This window comes from Microcaecilia unicolor, chromosome 11, assembly GCF_901765095.1.
Source record: "Microcaecilia unicolor chromosome 11, aMicUni1.1, whole genome shotgun sequence".
NCBI classification, from domain to species: Eukaryota; Metazoa; Chordata; class Amphibia; order Gymnophiona; family Siphonopidae; genus Microcaecilia; species Microcaecilia unicolor.
In genome coordinates, this window is record NC_044041.1 from 114016096 (window position 1) to 114031946 (window position 15851).

The 15851-nt window shown below is 44.4% G+C and overlaps 3 protein-coding genes across 3 annotated transcripts; 1 reads left to right on the forward strand and 2 right to left on the reverse strand.

The window, feature by feature from the left end:
- Positions 1–5580: 5580 nt before the first annotated feature.
- On the reverse strand, positions 5581–6025 carry LOC115480308 (histone H2A type 1-E). Its single transcript, XM_030218892.1, has one exon. The coding sequence runs from the start codon at positions 6004–6006 to the stop codon at positions 5614–5616; it is 393 nt and encodes a 130-aa protein (XP_030074752.1). The 5' UTR covers positions 6007–6025; the 3' UTR covers positions 5581–5613.
- A 305-nt stretch (positions 6026–6330) lies between these two features.
- LOC115480973 (histone H2B type 2-E) lies at positions 6331–6780 on the forward strand. The gene has a single exon (XM_030219957.1). The coding sequence runs from the start codon at positions 6331–6333 to the stop codon at positions 6709–6711; it is 381 nt and encodes a 126-aa protein (XP_030075817.1). The 3' UTR covers positions 6712–6780.
- A 493-nt stretch (positions 6781–7273) lies between these two features.
- On the reverse strand, positions 7274–7585 carry LOC115480974 (histone H4). Its single transcript, XM_030219958.1, has one exon. It carries the CDS (start codon positions 7583–7585, stop codon positions 7274–7276), a length of 312 nt encoding a protein of 103 aa, XP_030075818.1.
- Between the last annotated feature and the right edge of the window lie 8266 nt (positions 7586–15851).

Here is a 15851-nt window from a genome sequence, read left to right on the forward strand (position 1 = left end):
GTGATGTGAGACATCTCCTATACCTGAAAATGATTAAACAATTGTAGCAGACCAGACAACTTCCTTAAGTTTAACAAATATGTATTGGTATAAAACAAAAGGCTGCAGCTTCATTGTATAGGTGGTTACAATATGTCATTCGAGCAATGAAATATTAAACAAGGATTATCCAAAAATAATGTGACCCACCACACCAGCAAGAAAAAAAACAAAGAATTTACCCAAACTAAACCAAAATGCCTTGCCCCAGCACAATAGCTAGAGCAAAAAAAAAAAAGAAGACCTGGACCTCCAGGTCTCTACTTCACAGCATAAGCCTAACATTGACCACCTGGTGAATGCTAAGGCCTTCTTTAAAGGGCCTCATTTGAAGGCGCTCCTATCTTGGGTATCACTCCCACCCAACAAAAAACTGGCAACAATAGCCAGCTCCCTTCTCTAGGGTGGGCAGTCAATCAGGATGCCATCCAAGAGGCAGCCCTCCTTTTATGCCCTCTGTTCTGGTCCCACCCCCATTTGTGAAATCTTCCCACACACGGTCGTTTTTAAAAAGTCTTCCAATCAAATGCATTCTTCTTCCGCTGCTAGTGCAGCATCCCCCCCCCCCCCCCCACACACACACACAAACACTCACTCCTCTTCCAGCGGCCGGGGCAAGCGAGGACTTTAGCTGGATGCCTCCACAGCAGCCCTGCAGACATTGGAGATAAGGAGCTGCTCACCGACCCCCCCCCCCCACCCCACACCCATTAATTGCAAGCTCCGGTTTAGCCAATCACCCTTATCAGTTTCTCCGCTCTTGTGTTTGTTTATCTACATCAGGAAATATCCAAACTTATTTCCCACAAAATAAAGATTGAAAAGTAGAGCCATTTCTCGACATAGTAACATAGTAGATGACGGCAGAAAAAGACCTGCATGGTCCATCCAGTCTGCCCAACAAGACTGGATGGACCATGACATATCGCCTACATCAGCCTTACTGCCCCACTTAAGGCACTTCTTGGTATTTCATCTAAAGTGTATTACAAAGGTCGACCTCTGAAGCAGCCGAAACATGGTTGGTGTCCTGTCCTTCAATAGAGATTTGATGCCTTCGTGCCCCATTTAGGGCACTTCTTGGTATTTCATCTAAAAGTGTATTGCTAAGGCTGAGCCCCTGAAGCAGGTGTTAGCCGAAACATGGCCCGTGTCGGGTCCTTCAGTAGAGATTTCATACTTGCCTGTTCTTATAGACCTTTGGTGCTTTTTTAAAAACATTTTTTTATTCATTTCTACGTTATACAACTAAAAAAAGATTAAGAAATTTAGAAAATAACGTAACTCATTTATCCATATTATCAATTAAGTGGAAATTAAAATTTTATTTCGACCCTTATTCTTAAGCAATTTTGATCCAAAAGAAGAGAAAATTCAAAAAATTAGTAAATAGTTACTACTACCCATCATGCCTCCTGAAGCCTATCATACAGTGTGCTATCTGTTAGTTAACAGTTACATTAACATCCTCTTTTGCTAACAAACATTCCTCTGACTGTTTAGGATGAAAGAGTTGAAATTGCTTAGATTGAAACAATATTCGACAGATGCAAGGAAATTTTAGTACAAAATTAGCCCCGAGGGCTAAAGTCCTCGGTGCATGGCCAAAAAAGCCCTGTGCCTTTTCTGAGTTTCTATAGAGAGATGAGGGTAAGTTCTTATTTTAGATCCTAAAACATGAAGTTCAAATGCCTAAAGGAAAGTTTTAGGACAGCATCTCGGTCCATCTCCAAGGCAAAAGAGACCACTACAGTAGTTCTCTGAGTGGTAACTTGCAATGAGGATTGAAGTTAGATTCATACCGTCTCCTATTTGTGGTTGAAAAGTTGCACCATCCAATTTTGTATTGCTTTGTAAATATTGTGCCTGAACTATAGGAGGCAGTAAGTCACTTGAAATCCCTAAGATTTCAACCAAATATTTCTTTACCATGTCAATTGGTGATATTAGGGGAGATCTGGGAAAATTATGATTTTCTTTCTTTCTAAGGCTGCTGTAGGTGAAGTCTAAATTACAATATACTTTCATAAGTGTCTATATTCTTAGATTGGATGGCCTCAGAGCAGAGCCGTAGCGAGGGGAGCTGACACCCGGGGCGGGTCGCCGCTGCGCACCCCCCCCCCCCCCGGGTGCAGCACGGCACACCCTCCTCCCGCTGGAGCGCACCACCGCCCCTGGAGCGCATACCTCCCCCCCGGAGCGCATACCTGCGGCGAGGGACGGGCGGGAGGGCCGATCCGCCCTGACCGCACGTTGCTGGGGTGTGTCGGCTCCACGCTGGTTCACTGCTCTCTCTGTCCCGGAACAGGAAGTAACCTGTTCCGGGGCAGAGAGGGCAGTGCACCAGCGCGGAGCCGACACCCCCCAGTGGCGTGCATCTGGAGCGGACCGCCCCCCCCTCTCCCCCCTTCCTACGCCACTGCCTCAGAGGATCACTTATCCATTTAATGGATACAGAATTCTTTTGCTCTACTACAGCACTGTGATGTTCCTGAAAATAGAACTGAGGCGCAAGGAAGAAAAAAAGCAATGAAGGTGGAACAAAAAGATACGAAGGTACCCAAAAAGAAAAGACACCCCCAAATCAGTACATTTGAAACACATACTAGGAAATGTAGATGGAAAGCTATGACCACAAATGCTCACAGTCTAAGCAATAAAGTTCATGACCTTCAAGCCCTGATGTTGGAGGCAGACTTAGACGTTGTTGCAATCACGGAGACGTGGCTCAATGGTTCCCATGAATGGGATGCAAACGTACCAGGCTATAATCTATTTAGGAAGGATAGAGATGGTCGTAAAGGTGGAGGAGTAGCTCTGTATGTGAGAAATGATATCCCAGCGACTGAAATGACATGGAACTGGGGAAAGGAAGAAGCGATATGGATCACCTTAAAAAGAGATGATAGAACCTCTCTCCATGTGGGTGTTGTCTACAGACCCCCCCGACACAATTGAAGGAACTAGATAAAGATCTGATCTCAGATATTCAAAAGTTGGGAAAGAAGAGAGAGGTGCTGTTGCTGGGAGATTTCAATCTGCTGGATGTAGATTGGAAGGTTCCATCTGCACAATTGGAAAGAAGTAGAGTGATCGTGGATGCTTTTCAAAGTGCTCTGCTCAGACAAATGGTGACGGAACCCACGAGGGAGGGAGTGACGCTGGATCTGGGCTCACAAATGGGGATAGTGTGTCAAATGTCCGAGTGGGTGCCCACCTGGGCAGCAGTGACCATCAAACGGTTTGGTTTGATATGACAGCTAAAGTGGAGGGCAGCCACTCAAAACTCAAAGTCCTGGATTTCAAGCAGGATATTGAGGGAGCTCAGAGAGGTTCTGGCGGGTCCTCTTAAAGATTTGTTTAATAAATCCTTGGAGACGGGAGAGGCTCCGTTGGATTGGAGAACGGCAGAGGTGGTCCCTCTTCACAAAAGTGGTGATAGGGAAGAAAATGGAAACTACAGGCCGGTAAGCCTCACTTCGGTTATTGGAAAAGTAATGGAAGTGATGCTGAAGGAAAGGATAGTGAATTTCCTGGAAGTCAATAAGTTGCAAAATCCGAGACAACATGGTTTTACCAGGTGACCGGAGAATTGAATCAAGGACGTGCTGTAGACGTAATCTACTTAGATTTCAGCAAAGCTTTTGACACGGTTCTCCACAGGAGGCTCTCAGATAAACTGGACAGGCTGAAGATAGGACCTGACGTGGTGAACTGGATTAGGAACTGGTTGACGGACAGACGCCAGTGGTTAATGGAATTCGCTCGGATGAGGTAAAGGTGAGTAGTGGAGTGCCTCAGGGATCGGTGCTGGGGCCAGTTCTGCTCAATATATTTGTGAGTGACACTGCCGAAGGGTTAGAAGGTAAACTTTGCCTTTTTGCGGACGATACTAAGATTTGTAATACGGTGGACACCCGGGAGGGAGTGGAAAACGTGAAAAAGGATCTGCGGAAGCTAGAAGAATGGTCTAAGGTTTGGCAATTAAAATTTAATGCGAAGAAATGGGGTGATAGTATCTGAGGATCTGAAGGCGACTAAACAGTATGACAAGGCGGTGGCCGTAGCTAGAAGGTTGCTAAGCTGTATAGAGAGAGGTGTGACCGGCAGAAGAAAAGAGGTTTTGATGCCCCTGTATAAGTCGTTGGTGAGGCCCCACCTGGTGTATTGTGTTCAGTTTTGGAGGCCCTATCTTGCTAAGGATGTAAAAAGAATTGAAGCGGTGCAAAGAAAAGCTACGAGAATGGTATGGGATTTGCGTTACAAGATGTATGACGAGAGACCTGCTGACCTGAACATGTCTACAAAGAAACAGGGGTGATATGATACAGACGTTCAAATACTTGAAAGTTATTAATCCGCAAGCGAAACTTTTCCGTAGATGGGAAGGTGGTAGAACGAGAGGATATGAAATGAGATTGAAGGGGGGCAGACTGAAGAAAAATGTCAGGAAGTATTTTTCACGGAGAGAGTGGTGGATGCTTGGAATGCCCTCCCGCGGGAGGTGATGGAGATGAAAACGGTAACGGAATTCAAAAATGCGTGGGATAAACATAAAAGAATCCTGTTCGGAAGGAATGGATCCTAAGGAGCTTAGCGGAGATTGGGTGGCAGAGCCGGTGAGGGAGGCGGGGCTAGTGCTGGGCAGACTTCTATGGTCTGTGCCCTGAAAATGGTAGATACAAATCAAGGTCAGGTATACACAAAAAGTAGCACATATGAGTTTATCTTGTTGGGCAGACTGGATGGACCGAACAGGTCTTTCTCTGCCGTCATCTACTATGTTACTAGGTAATGTGGGCAAATTCTGGTATGTAGATTTGGCTCCTGGGATCAAATTACCTGCTTTTCAAATGTAAGTTTTCTGATCTGCTCCACATATGCTACATCTTTTAATCCCTTGATCAGTGTAATTAGGCAATTCTGCATCCAGTTTGAAATGTCATCACTTGCTTATGTGAGAATCCAGGGAACGAATGCACATCTATGATGTATCGTTCAAGCTGGCATCACCTTTAAAAAGCGGCTGTTTAATAGATGCAGTGAACACCGTGGTTAGGTTTGAAAAGCCCGCCCAGTGCATGGATTGATCAGATAAATCTTTCCCGGTCAAGACCTTAAAACTGCTACTGGGAGAAAGAGAGGACCTTTCCAAAAGCTGTTTCTCTGTGTTATGGGCTTTTTATTTCAAATTTTCTGTCAACACTGGTTGTTTCAGAACTCCTGGCATAACTCTTTTTAAAAACTCTGTATTCTAAAATCATTGATTCCCCCCTCCCCCCCGCAATTACTCTGGCTATTAATGTCATTTCCCTCCGCTTCCGCCTATTCGGTTTAGCTGTCCTAGTAAGATTGTATCATAGAAACTGGCCAGTCAGGTATTCTGGGCTATTACCATGGAGTGCTCTCGCCATCCTTCAGCAGCCTCTAAAGGGAAATATCTAACTTGGGAAAACTTTTTTTTTTTTTTAAGATGATACTCATGCAGCAAACTGGCTCTTTACAAGACAACGTGGGTGGCTCTGAAAAGAGCCTTTGGGTTTCTGGTTTCCGACCTCTCCGCGCGACAAAGCTTTACTTGCCCTTGGCCGCCTTGTGACTCTCGGTCTTCTTAGGCAGTAGTACCGCCTGGATGTTAGGCAGCACGCCGCCCTGCGCGATGGTGACTCTCCCCAGCAGTTTGTTCAGCTCTTCGTCGTTGCGGATGGCCAGCTGCAAGTGCCTGGGGATGATGCGGGTCTTCTTGTTATCGCGCGCGGCATTGCCAGCCAGCTCCAGGATCTCGGCGGTCAGATACTCCAGCACCGCTGCCAGATAGACTGGGGCGCCGGCACCTACCCTCTCAGCGTAGTTGCCCTTCCGCAGCAACCTGTGTACGCGCCCCACGGGAAACTGCAGCCCCGCCCGGGACGAGCGAGTCTTAGCCTTAGCCCGAGCTTTACCCCCTTGCTTGCCACGTCCAGACATTTCGAAGAGCTTCAATAAGAAATAGCTGAAAGAACTGGAAAGTGGAAACATCCGCCACCCGGCCATTTTTTATACTCCTTAAGTGCTTCTGACACTCCTTGGCGATTGGTTAAGGACCTCAATCCGGCCTGTCTCAACTATTATCATAATAGGCTGACAAATAGGCCAATCCGAGGGCTGCCAGGCTGTCTGATGACGTGTCACTAGCCTAGACCAAATAGCAGGAGAGAGGCTGAGGGCTAGTAATTTGCATGTGTAAAGCCTATAAATAGCAATCGAAGGCTTTTGTGTGTTTGAAATTTTCGTTCAGCTTGTTACCTCGCCATGCCTGAACCAGCCAAATCCGCTCCCGCGCCCAAGAAGGGCTCCAAGAAAGCTGTGAGCAAGACTCAGAAGAAGGATGGCAAAAAGCGCAAGAGAAGCAGGAAGGAGAGCTACGCCATCTACGTGTATAAAGTGCTGAAGCAGGTTCATCCGGACACTGGCATTTCCTCCAAAGCCATGAACATCATGAATTCCTTCGTGAATGACATCTTTGAGCGCATCGCTGGAGAAGCCTCCCGGCTCGCTCACTATAACAAGCGCTCCACCATCACTTCCAGGGAAATCCAGACCGCAGTTCGTCTGCTGCTGCCGGGTGAGCTGGCCAAGCACGCGGTGTCCGAGGGCACCAAGGCTGTCACCAAGTACACCAGCTCCAAGTAATGGCGGCCTCAGCCTACAGCTTCGGCACACAGAAAGAACCCAAAGGCTCTTTTCAGAGCCACCCACTTGCTTCACATAAAGCGCTTTTAACTTCTTGCTAAACTTCTTTTTTAACTTCTTGCTGTACCAGTAGGGCTGGCCCAAAAGTAGCAATACTTTTTACTTTATCTCAGGGAAGGGAAATCAAGTCTTTTCATGGTTCCCTCATCACACAAACATTCTCTGTTTCCCTCATCACACAAATTCTTCCTCCGGGCTTTCTATTTTCCCACCTATTTGCAGGCTCAATGTGGCTTACAGAGTATGGGCTCCGAGACTTGGGGTTACCCATGTTTCCCTCATCACACCAACATTCTCTTTGGGGTTACCCATGACCCTCACCATGCATTCTTTTTGGGTTCTCACAATTGGGGCTACCCATGAAAGCGTAAATAGGCACTTCTAACATTCTTCAACACATACAACAGGCAAAAAGAAATCAAAGCTCTGTTACTGACAGTGTGGGTGGCTCTGAAAAGAGCCTTTGGGTTGCTTGGATAGATACAAGCAAGGATCAGGTCCTTTAGCCTCCGAAACCATACAGAGTACGGCCCTGGCGTTTTAGAGCATACACCACGTCCATAGCTGTTACCGTCTTTCTCTTGGCGTGCTCAGTGTAGGTGACAGCGTCTCGGATAACGTTCTCCAAGAAAACCTTCAGCACCCCGCGAGTCTCTTCATAGATGAGACCGGAGATACGCTTGACTCCGCCTCGGCGAGCCAGGCGCCGGATCGCAGGCTTTGTAATTCCCTGGATGTTATCGCGTAACACCTTCCTATGCCGCTTAGCGCCTCCTTTCCCCAAGCCCTTGCCGCCTTTACCACGTCCAGACATGTTTGACTTACAAAGTAAAACGCACTACACCAACAAGGATTGATATTGTTGATTGACGAAGAAAGCTGAAGGCTGCCGCTGATATAGCAGTGAGGAGGACCTTATGGAGAACTGGACTCTGTGCTAAAAGGCGGGACAACTAAATCCTTCCCTCTCCCCACACTTCATGCCTGGAGACCATTTTTTCTCTAACTGCTCTACGTTTTCATGTGAGAGGAAAAGAAAGGAACTTAACTGATCCTATGCTCTCTTTTACAATGTTGCTATATTCGAAGCGTTGTGAAGGATGTTTACATGGAATATGAGGACGAGTAGGGACATAAAGTACCATCTAACCCCCCCCCCCCACCCCCTCTCAGTCTCCACTCATTCCATACTAAAACTTCTTTTGCTGGTCTCTGCTTCTTTTTACCATTGCTGCTTTAAACGGATTTATTCTTCCAGTATTCTCAATATGGTATCAGCACTTCAGCAGACCATGATCTGCTTTCAGGAAAAATAAAATTGATAATACCAATCAAATCAAATTTGCCTCACAAAGGACACCCTAGAGAGCAGGGAGGCCAAGATTTAAGATTTCATGCCAAAAAGGGTAGGACTGTGCAAGGGAATGCAGTAATCCAAGAAATCTCTTATGTCAGGTCCCGATTGAGTGCAATTGGTGAACTGCGTGCAGTAGTGAGCATTTAGTAACATACTATACAGGCCTTAATCCTCATCTATTTTCAAAACTGGATTAGGGTAATATTGCCTAGGCCTGTCCCCCAGATTATCCAATAAAAGGGAGATATGATTGAGTGGTGTAGATCGAGTAGAGGTAAAATCGATTTTTTACTCTTTCATACAGTACAAAGACTACGGGACACTCAATGAACTTACATGGAAATCCTTTTAAAACAAATAGAAGGACCTCTTTTCTCACTCCATGAATAGTTAAACTCTGGACCTCTTTGTTGGAGGATGTAGTAACAGCGGTTAGAGTATCTGGGTTTAAAAAAAAAGGTTTGGACAGACATGGGGAAGCCCCTGCTTGTCCTGGGATTGATAGCTTGGAATGTTGCTACTATTTGGGTCTCTGCCAGATACTCATGACCTGGATTGCCTACTGCTTTAAAATAAGATACTGGACTAGATGGACCGTGGGCCTCACCCGGTATGACTGAATATTCTTATGTTTCTTACGACATGCCTGTAAATTTGAGTACATCTCTACCCTGTTCGTTGGTCAGCATTGGTTACCCGTTGCTTTTCGATTTCAGTACAAGCTGCTGCTTCTGAATTTCAGGGCTTTTCATGATCACTCCCCCAGTTATTAAGCTTGCTTAGTATATTCTCTCTCCAGCATTGCGCTCTCTTTATTTATATATAGCGTTTATATCCCACATATTCCCACCCAAGGGCAGGCCCAATGTGGCTTACAGGAATTTACAGAAAGCATACATCAAGTCTACAACAAACAGTCAATGGCATTGTAGTGAAAGAGGCTAATAAGTAATAGCAGAGGTGGGGGAATGTGGAAAGAGAAATGGAATTCAATAGACAGCGGTGCAGGGTCGGTCAGGAGCGTAAGCTTTCCCGAATAAGAAGGTCTTAAGGTATTTTTTAAAGGTCGGATGATCAGGGGTGATTTTCACAAATTTAGGTAGACCATTCCACAGTTGTGCGCTAATGTAGGAAAAGGTGGAAGCGTAGATGGTTTTATACTTGAGGCTTCTGTGGATTGGGTAATGCAGATTTAGGTACAAGCGAGCTGATCTGTGAGAGTTACGAGGTGGTAAGCTGACAAGGGTGTCCATATAGGCTGGGGCCTCACCATAGAGAATTTTATGCACCAGTGCGCAAATTTTAAATGTTATTCGGTCCTTGACAGGGAGCCAGTGCAGTTTCTCACACAGCGGTCTTGAGCTTTCAAACCTGGATTTACCATAAATAAGCCTAGCAGCTGTGTTCTGAGCAGTTTGTAATTTTTTCAGAAGCATGTCCTTGCACCCTGCATATATCCCATTACAGTAATCAAGGTGGCTAAGGACGAAAGACTGAATTAAACTTAAAAAATACTTCCCTAGGGAAATATGGCTTTATGCGTTTTAGTTTTCCAAAGAGAGAAGAACATTTGTCTGGTAGTAGAGTTCGTTTGCTGCTCCAGAGTGAAGTGCCTGTCAACAATTACACCTAATATTTTTAGAGACTCAGAGATCTGTAAGACAAGCTCAGGCGTGACTAATGTGGAGGTCATAAACTTGTTATAGGGAGTGGAGAGGTTGAGGCAATGTGTTTTCTCAGCATTGAATTTGAATTTAAAAGTGTTGGCCCAATCCAGCATTGTGCGCAACCCAAGCTGTATTTCACTGGCTATTTCGGTCAAGTCTCTTTTAAAAGGAATAGAGGAGTGTGGTAGCCGTGTTAGTCCACTCTTAAGGTTATCAATAGAAATCAAACAAAATAAAACATGGAAAAGAAAATAAGATGATACCTTTTTTATTGGACATAACTTAATACATTAATACAAAAGGAATAGAGATAGCGATATCATCCGAATAAATAAATGGGTTGAGACCTAGTTTGGAAAGGGCTGTGACCAGAGGAACCAACATTAGGTCGACCATCGTCGGCACAGCTTGCTACTCCACAGCAGAGTGTGTTTAATTTCCTGGCACCGCTATTCTGGAACCTGCTCCTTAAGCCTCTACCTGAAGACAAACCCTTTATCACATTTAAGTCTTTCTTTAAAAACTCGCCTTTTTTCTTTTGGCTTATGTGAATTTGGAGTCACGATCCTGATAGTAGTTACAAGTACCTGATGCTCTTTTTATCTCATCTCTTCCTGGTGTGACTGTGACTCTTTCCTTTCAAATATTCTAGTTCATTTCTTACCTTTTTTAAAATTTAGCATAGTCAAAAAGGAGACTATGATAAAATGAGAAGAACAGTGAAAAAAAAAAACGTAGAGGAGCAGCTGTGAAGGTCAAAAATGTACATCAGGCGTGGATGCTGTTTAAAACTACCACCCTGGAAGCCCAGGCCAAATATATTCCGTGTATTAGAAAATGAGGAAGGAAGACCAAACAGCAGCCGGCATGGTTAAAGAGTGAGGTGAAGGAAGCTATTAAAGCTAAAACAAAATCTTTCAGAAAATGGAAGAAGGATCCGACTGATTATAATAAGAAACAGCATAAGGAATGGCAAATCAAATGCAAAGCGCTGATAAGGAAGGCTAAGAGAGACTTTGAGAAAAAGATCGCGCTGGAGGCTAAATCACATAATAATTTTTTTTCTTCGGTATATTAAAAGCAAGAAGCCGGCAAAAGAATCAGTTGGACCGCTAGATGACCGAGGGGTAAAAGGGGCACTCAGTGAAGACAAAGCTATAGCGGAGAGAATAAATGAATCCTTTGCTTCTGTCTTCACCAAGGAAGATTTGGGAGAGATACCGGTGCCAGAAATAGTATTCAAAGCTGACGAGTCAGAGAAACTGAGTGAAATCTCTATAAATCTAGAGAATGTAATGGCACAACTTGACAAATTGAAGAGCAGCAAATCGCCTGGACCAGATGGTATTCATTCAGGAGTACTGACAGAATTGAAAAATAAACTTGCAGAACTGTTGTTAGTAATATGTAATTTATCTTTAAAATCAAACGCGGTACCCGTAAAATTACAGATCGGTGAGCCTGACGTCGGTGCCAGGCAAAATGGTAGAAACTATGATAAAGAACAAAATTACAGAACAGAGCATATTCAAAAGCATGGATTAACGAGACAAAGCCAGCACGGATTTAGTGAAGGGAAATCTTGCCTCGCCAATCTATCACATTCCTTCGAAGGGGTGAACAAACATGTGGCTAAGGGTGAGTCGGTCAGTATTGTGTATCTGGATTTTCAAAAGGCATTTGACAAAGTACCTCATGAAAGACTCCAGAGGAAATTGGAGAGTCATGGGATAGGAGGGAGTGTTCTATTGTGGATTATAAATTGGTTAAAGATAGAAAACAGAGAGTAGAGTTAAATGGGCAAAATTCTCAATGGAGAAGGGTAGATAGCGGGGTTCCCCAGGGGTCTGTGCTGGGACTTCAGAGCATAGGCCTAACATTGACCACCTGGTGAATGTTAAGGCCTCCTTTGAAGGTGCTCCTATCTTAAAACTGACAACACTAGCCAGCTCCCTTTTCCAGGATGGGCAGGCAATCAGGATGCCTCCAAGGAGCAAGAATGATCCACCTCTGAAGAGGCTGCCCTCCTTTTATGCCCTCTGTTCTGGTCCCACTCCCATTTATGAAATCTTCCCGCCACACGGTCGTTTTAAAAAAATCTTCCGATCAGATGCATTTTTCTTCCCGCTGTTAGTGCAGCATCCCCCCGCCCCCTCCACACACACACACATACATACACACTCACTCCTCTTCCAGCGTTCCAGTTGTTAAATCGCAGGGGGATTGTGAAAAATTACAAGAGTACCTTACGAGACCGGGCATCTAAATGGCAGATGCCGTTTAACATGTCCAAGTGCAAAGTGATACATGTGGGAAAGAAGAATCCAAATTCTAGCTACGTGATGCAAGGTTCCACGTTAGGATTCACCGACCAGGAAAGGGATCTAGACGTCATCGTCAATGATACGTTAAAACCCTCTGCTCAGCGTGCGGTGGTGGCTTAGAAAGCAAATAGAATGTTTATTTATTTATTTCTGGCATTTATATCCCGCTCTTTCCCGCTCGATAGCAGGTTCAGTGCGGCTTACAATGTATGGGTGCAAGTATCACATAGATAACACAATGTATGGTACAAAGTATCATAAAGGTAATACAATGTATGGGTAAACAGTATCACAAAGATAATGCAGTTGTATAAGGAAGGACAAGAGGAAGAGATGTTGGGGGGAGGGTTGAGGCATGTTTAATGTTAGTGCTGTGGATTAGGGTCGCAAATTAAGTTGGGTCGTTTGGATAGACTTGTTTGAAGAGGTATGTTTTCAGCAGCTTTCGGAAGCATAGATGTTCGTTTGTTGTTCGGATGAATCTTGAAATGGCATTCCAAAGTTAGCTGCCTATAACGGAGAAGTTGGATGCATAGTAGGTTTTGTATTTGAAACCTTTGCAATTAGGCAGGTGAAGGTTGAGATATGTTCGAGAAGATTTGGACCTGTTCCTGGCTGAAAGGTCGGTTAGACTGGTCATGTAGCTTGGAGATTCTCCGTGGAGGATCTTGTGGATCAGTGTGTGGACTTTGAAGTTTATTCGTTCCTTGATGGGTAGCCAGTGGAGTTTTTTCCGGAGAGGTGTTGCACTTTCGAACCGTGATTTACCAAAAATTAGTCTGGCTGCCGTGTTTTGGGCGGTATGGAGTTTTTTTAGGATTTGGGCTTTGCAACCAATGAAGATACTGTTGCAGTAATCAGCGTGGGTGAGTACTGTGGATTGTACCAGATTGCGGAATGATTTTTGGGGGAGGAATGGTTTTACTCTTTTCAATACCCACATCATGTTGAACATCTTCTTCGTCATGGCTTTTGCGTGAGTTTCTAGAGTTAGATGGTTGTCTAATGTTACTCCTAGGATTTTTAAGTTGTCAGATATTGGAATTGTAATGTTGGAGGTGATTAGGGTGGTTGGGAGTAGAGTGGAGTGTCTTGAAGAGAGGATTAAGCATTGAGTTTTTTCTTTTTTCAGTTTCATTTTGAAGGCGTTGGCCCAGGAGGCTAGGATGTTCACGCCAGTGATTACTTTTTCAGAGATTTCTGCAAGGTTGGATTGAAAAGGGATGAATATGGTGACGTAGTCAGCATAGATGATGCGGTTTAGACCAGCTTTGGATAGGGACTTTAGCCAAAGGAATCATCATATGGTTGAAGAGGATTGGGGATAGAGGCAATCCTTGGGGGACTCCGCATTGTGAGGACCACGCAGATGATACCGATGAGGTTGATTTGACTTGCTAGGTACTATTAAGAGGAAAGGCTGAAGCGGCTAGGGATCTTCAGCTTGGAGAAAAGATGGTTGAGGGGAGATATAATAGAGGTCTATAAAATAATGAGTGGAGTGGAACGGGTAGACGTGAATCGTTTGTTTACTCCTTCCAAAAATACTAGGACTAGGGGCCATACGATGAAGCTACAAAGTAGTACATTTAAAACGAATCAGAGAAAATGTTTCTTCACTCAACGTGTAATTAAACTCTAGAAGGTTTGGACGGCTTCCTAAAAGAGAAGTCCATAGACCATTGTTAAAATGACTTGGGGAAAATCCACTGCTTATTTCTGGGATAAGCAGCATAAAATGTATTGAACCTTTATGGGATCTTGCCAAGTATTTGTGACCTGGATTGGCCACTGTTGGAAACAGGATGCTGAGCTTGATGGACCTTTGGTCTGTCCCGGTGTGGCAATGCTTATAAAAATGAGAACGTTATAATGCCTTTGTATCGCTCCATGGTGCGACCGCACCTCGAATATTATGCGCTAGTGATTCCGGTGCGGAAATGTGACGAAGCCCATTCAATTCCTATGGGATTCTTCGCCTTTTCCACACTGGAATCGCTAGCATGGCTTTGTGTAAAGGAGTCTTAATTTGCAGGTTTGGGATAAGCTCCTTTGGATTTAGCTTCTCTGTGGAGTTATGATATAGGCTCTTACTTGAATGGAATGCAAACGCAGCTACTATCCAGCAGAAAGCCCATTTGTGTGAATCTTTTGCTTGTAGAGCCTGCCCTGTCTGTCTTAGAGCTGAGCCCAGAAAAGAGGGGTATCTCAGGGGAAGACAAGGCAGGCTGGCTTCTGCTGGTCCAGAGGCTAGAGATGCTTTAGTCTTCGCCGAAAGCTAAGCGGGGCCAGTGCAAATAAGTAGGATGAATGCCAAGTGCACTTAGTGAAAACACACTTTTGCAGATTTTAATGGACAGTTCCCTCTTTTAACACTTTTATAGAAAATATGTTCTTTTTTTGTTTACTGTTTACGTCCAGATGCAGGCATTTTCCCTCCCCCCCCCCCCCCCCCGAATCCCTCCCATATCTCTGGCCTTAAATGGGTCCACACCCTACGGAACAAAACATGTTTAGTATAGCAGTAATAGCAGCCTGTACATCAAAATCCCAAGACAATTGAGAATTTGTTGGAGCCCGCGCTTTAAATTTCCTGCCGTTAACTGGAAGAGTATCTTTCCAATCACTGCAGAGGGCGGGAATTTCAAACCTAGGTTTCAGTTTACTAATGGTTTACAAGATTGCAAAAGGGCTAATTTATCCTATGAAAGCGGAGAATACGAAACAAACAAACATTCAAATAAATAAAAAGAGATGTTGGGGGGAGGGTTGAGGCATGTTTAATGTTAGTGCTGTGGATTAGGGTCGCAAATTAAGTTGGGTCGTTTGGATAGACTTGTTTGAAGAGGTATGTTTTCAGCAGCTTTCGGAAGCATAGATGTTCGTTTGTTGTTCGGATGAATCTTGAAATGGCATTCCAAAGTTAGCTGCCTATAACGGAGAAGTTGGATGCATAGTAGGTTTTGTATTTGAAACCTTTGCAATTAGGCAGGTGAAGGTTGAGATATGTTCGAGAAGATTTGGACCTGTTCCTGGCTGAAAGGTCGGTTAGACTGGTCATGTAGCTTGGAGTTTCTCCGTGGAGGATCTTGTGGATCAGTGTGTGGACTTTGAAGTTTATTCGTTCCTTGATGGGTAGCCAGTGGAGTTTTTTCTGGAGAGGTGTTGCACTGGAGCCGGAGGAGGTGCAGCGGCTGGTGCTGCTGCTGGAGCGGTTTCTGCCATTCTCGTAAGTAAGTAGTAAGCCTAACAAACAGAAGGAAAATTTTTTTTACAAAACTCCTTTTCCCCTCTCGGGTAGGTACAAAGTACTTGCATCGCCCAGCGCGCTTCCTCTTATTTATAGTAGCAGCCGCCTTCTGATTGGCTGCACACTCAATGCCTGCATGCTAAAGAGCCCTGGCCTACGGCTCTGCTAGCCTTACGGTTTTTTCAGCACCCGAAATGATCTTTTTTTATAACAAAGTGGCATTCATTTACACAAACATTCTCATTCGGATCTCTAAAAAAAGATTTTAGAGTGTGCAGAAACCGTGGTGTGTGCTCTACATGTGGGATTAATAAAGTTTAAAAGGCCCCACCAACTGCTTCCTTCAGTCTTCTTCAACTCCCAAAGCTATAAAACAATCATTTTTATTTGTGAAAATTAAAACAAACTCTGCATTCATATAAACTCAATGGGACAATTTTTTTTTTTTTAAAGGTGTAAAACCACACTGGTCCTCATCAGCT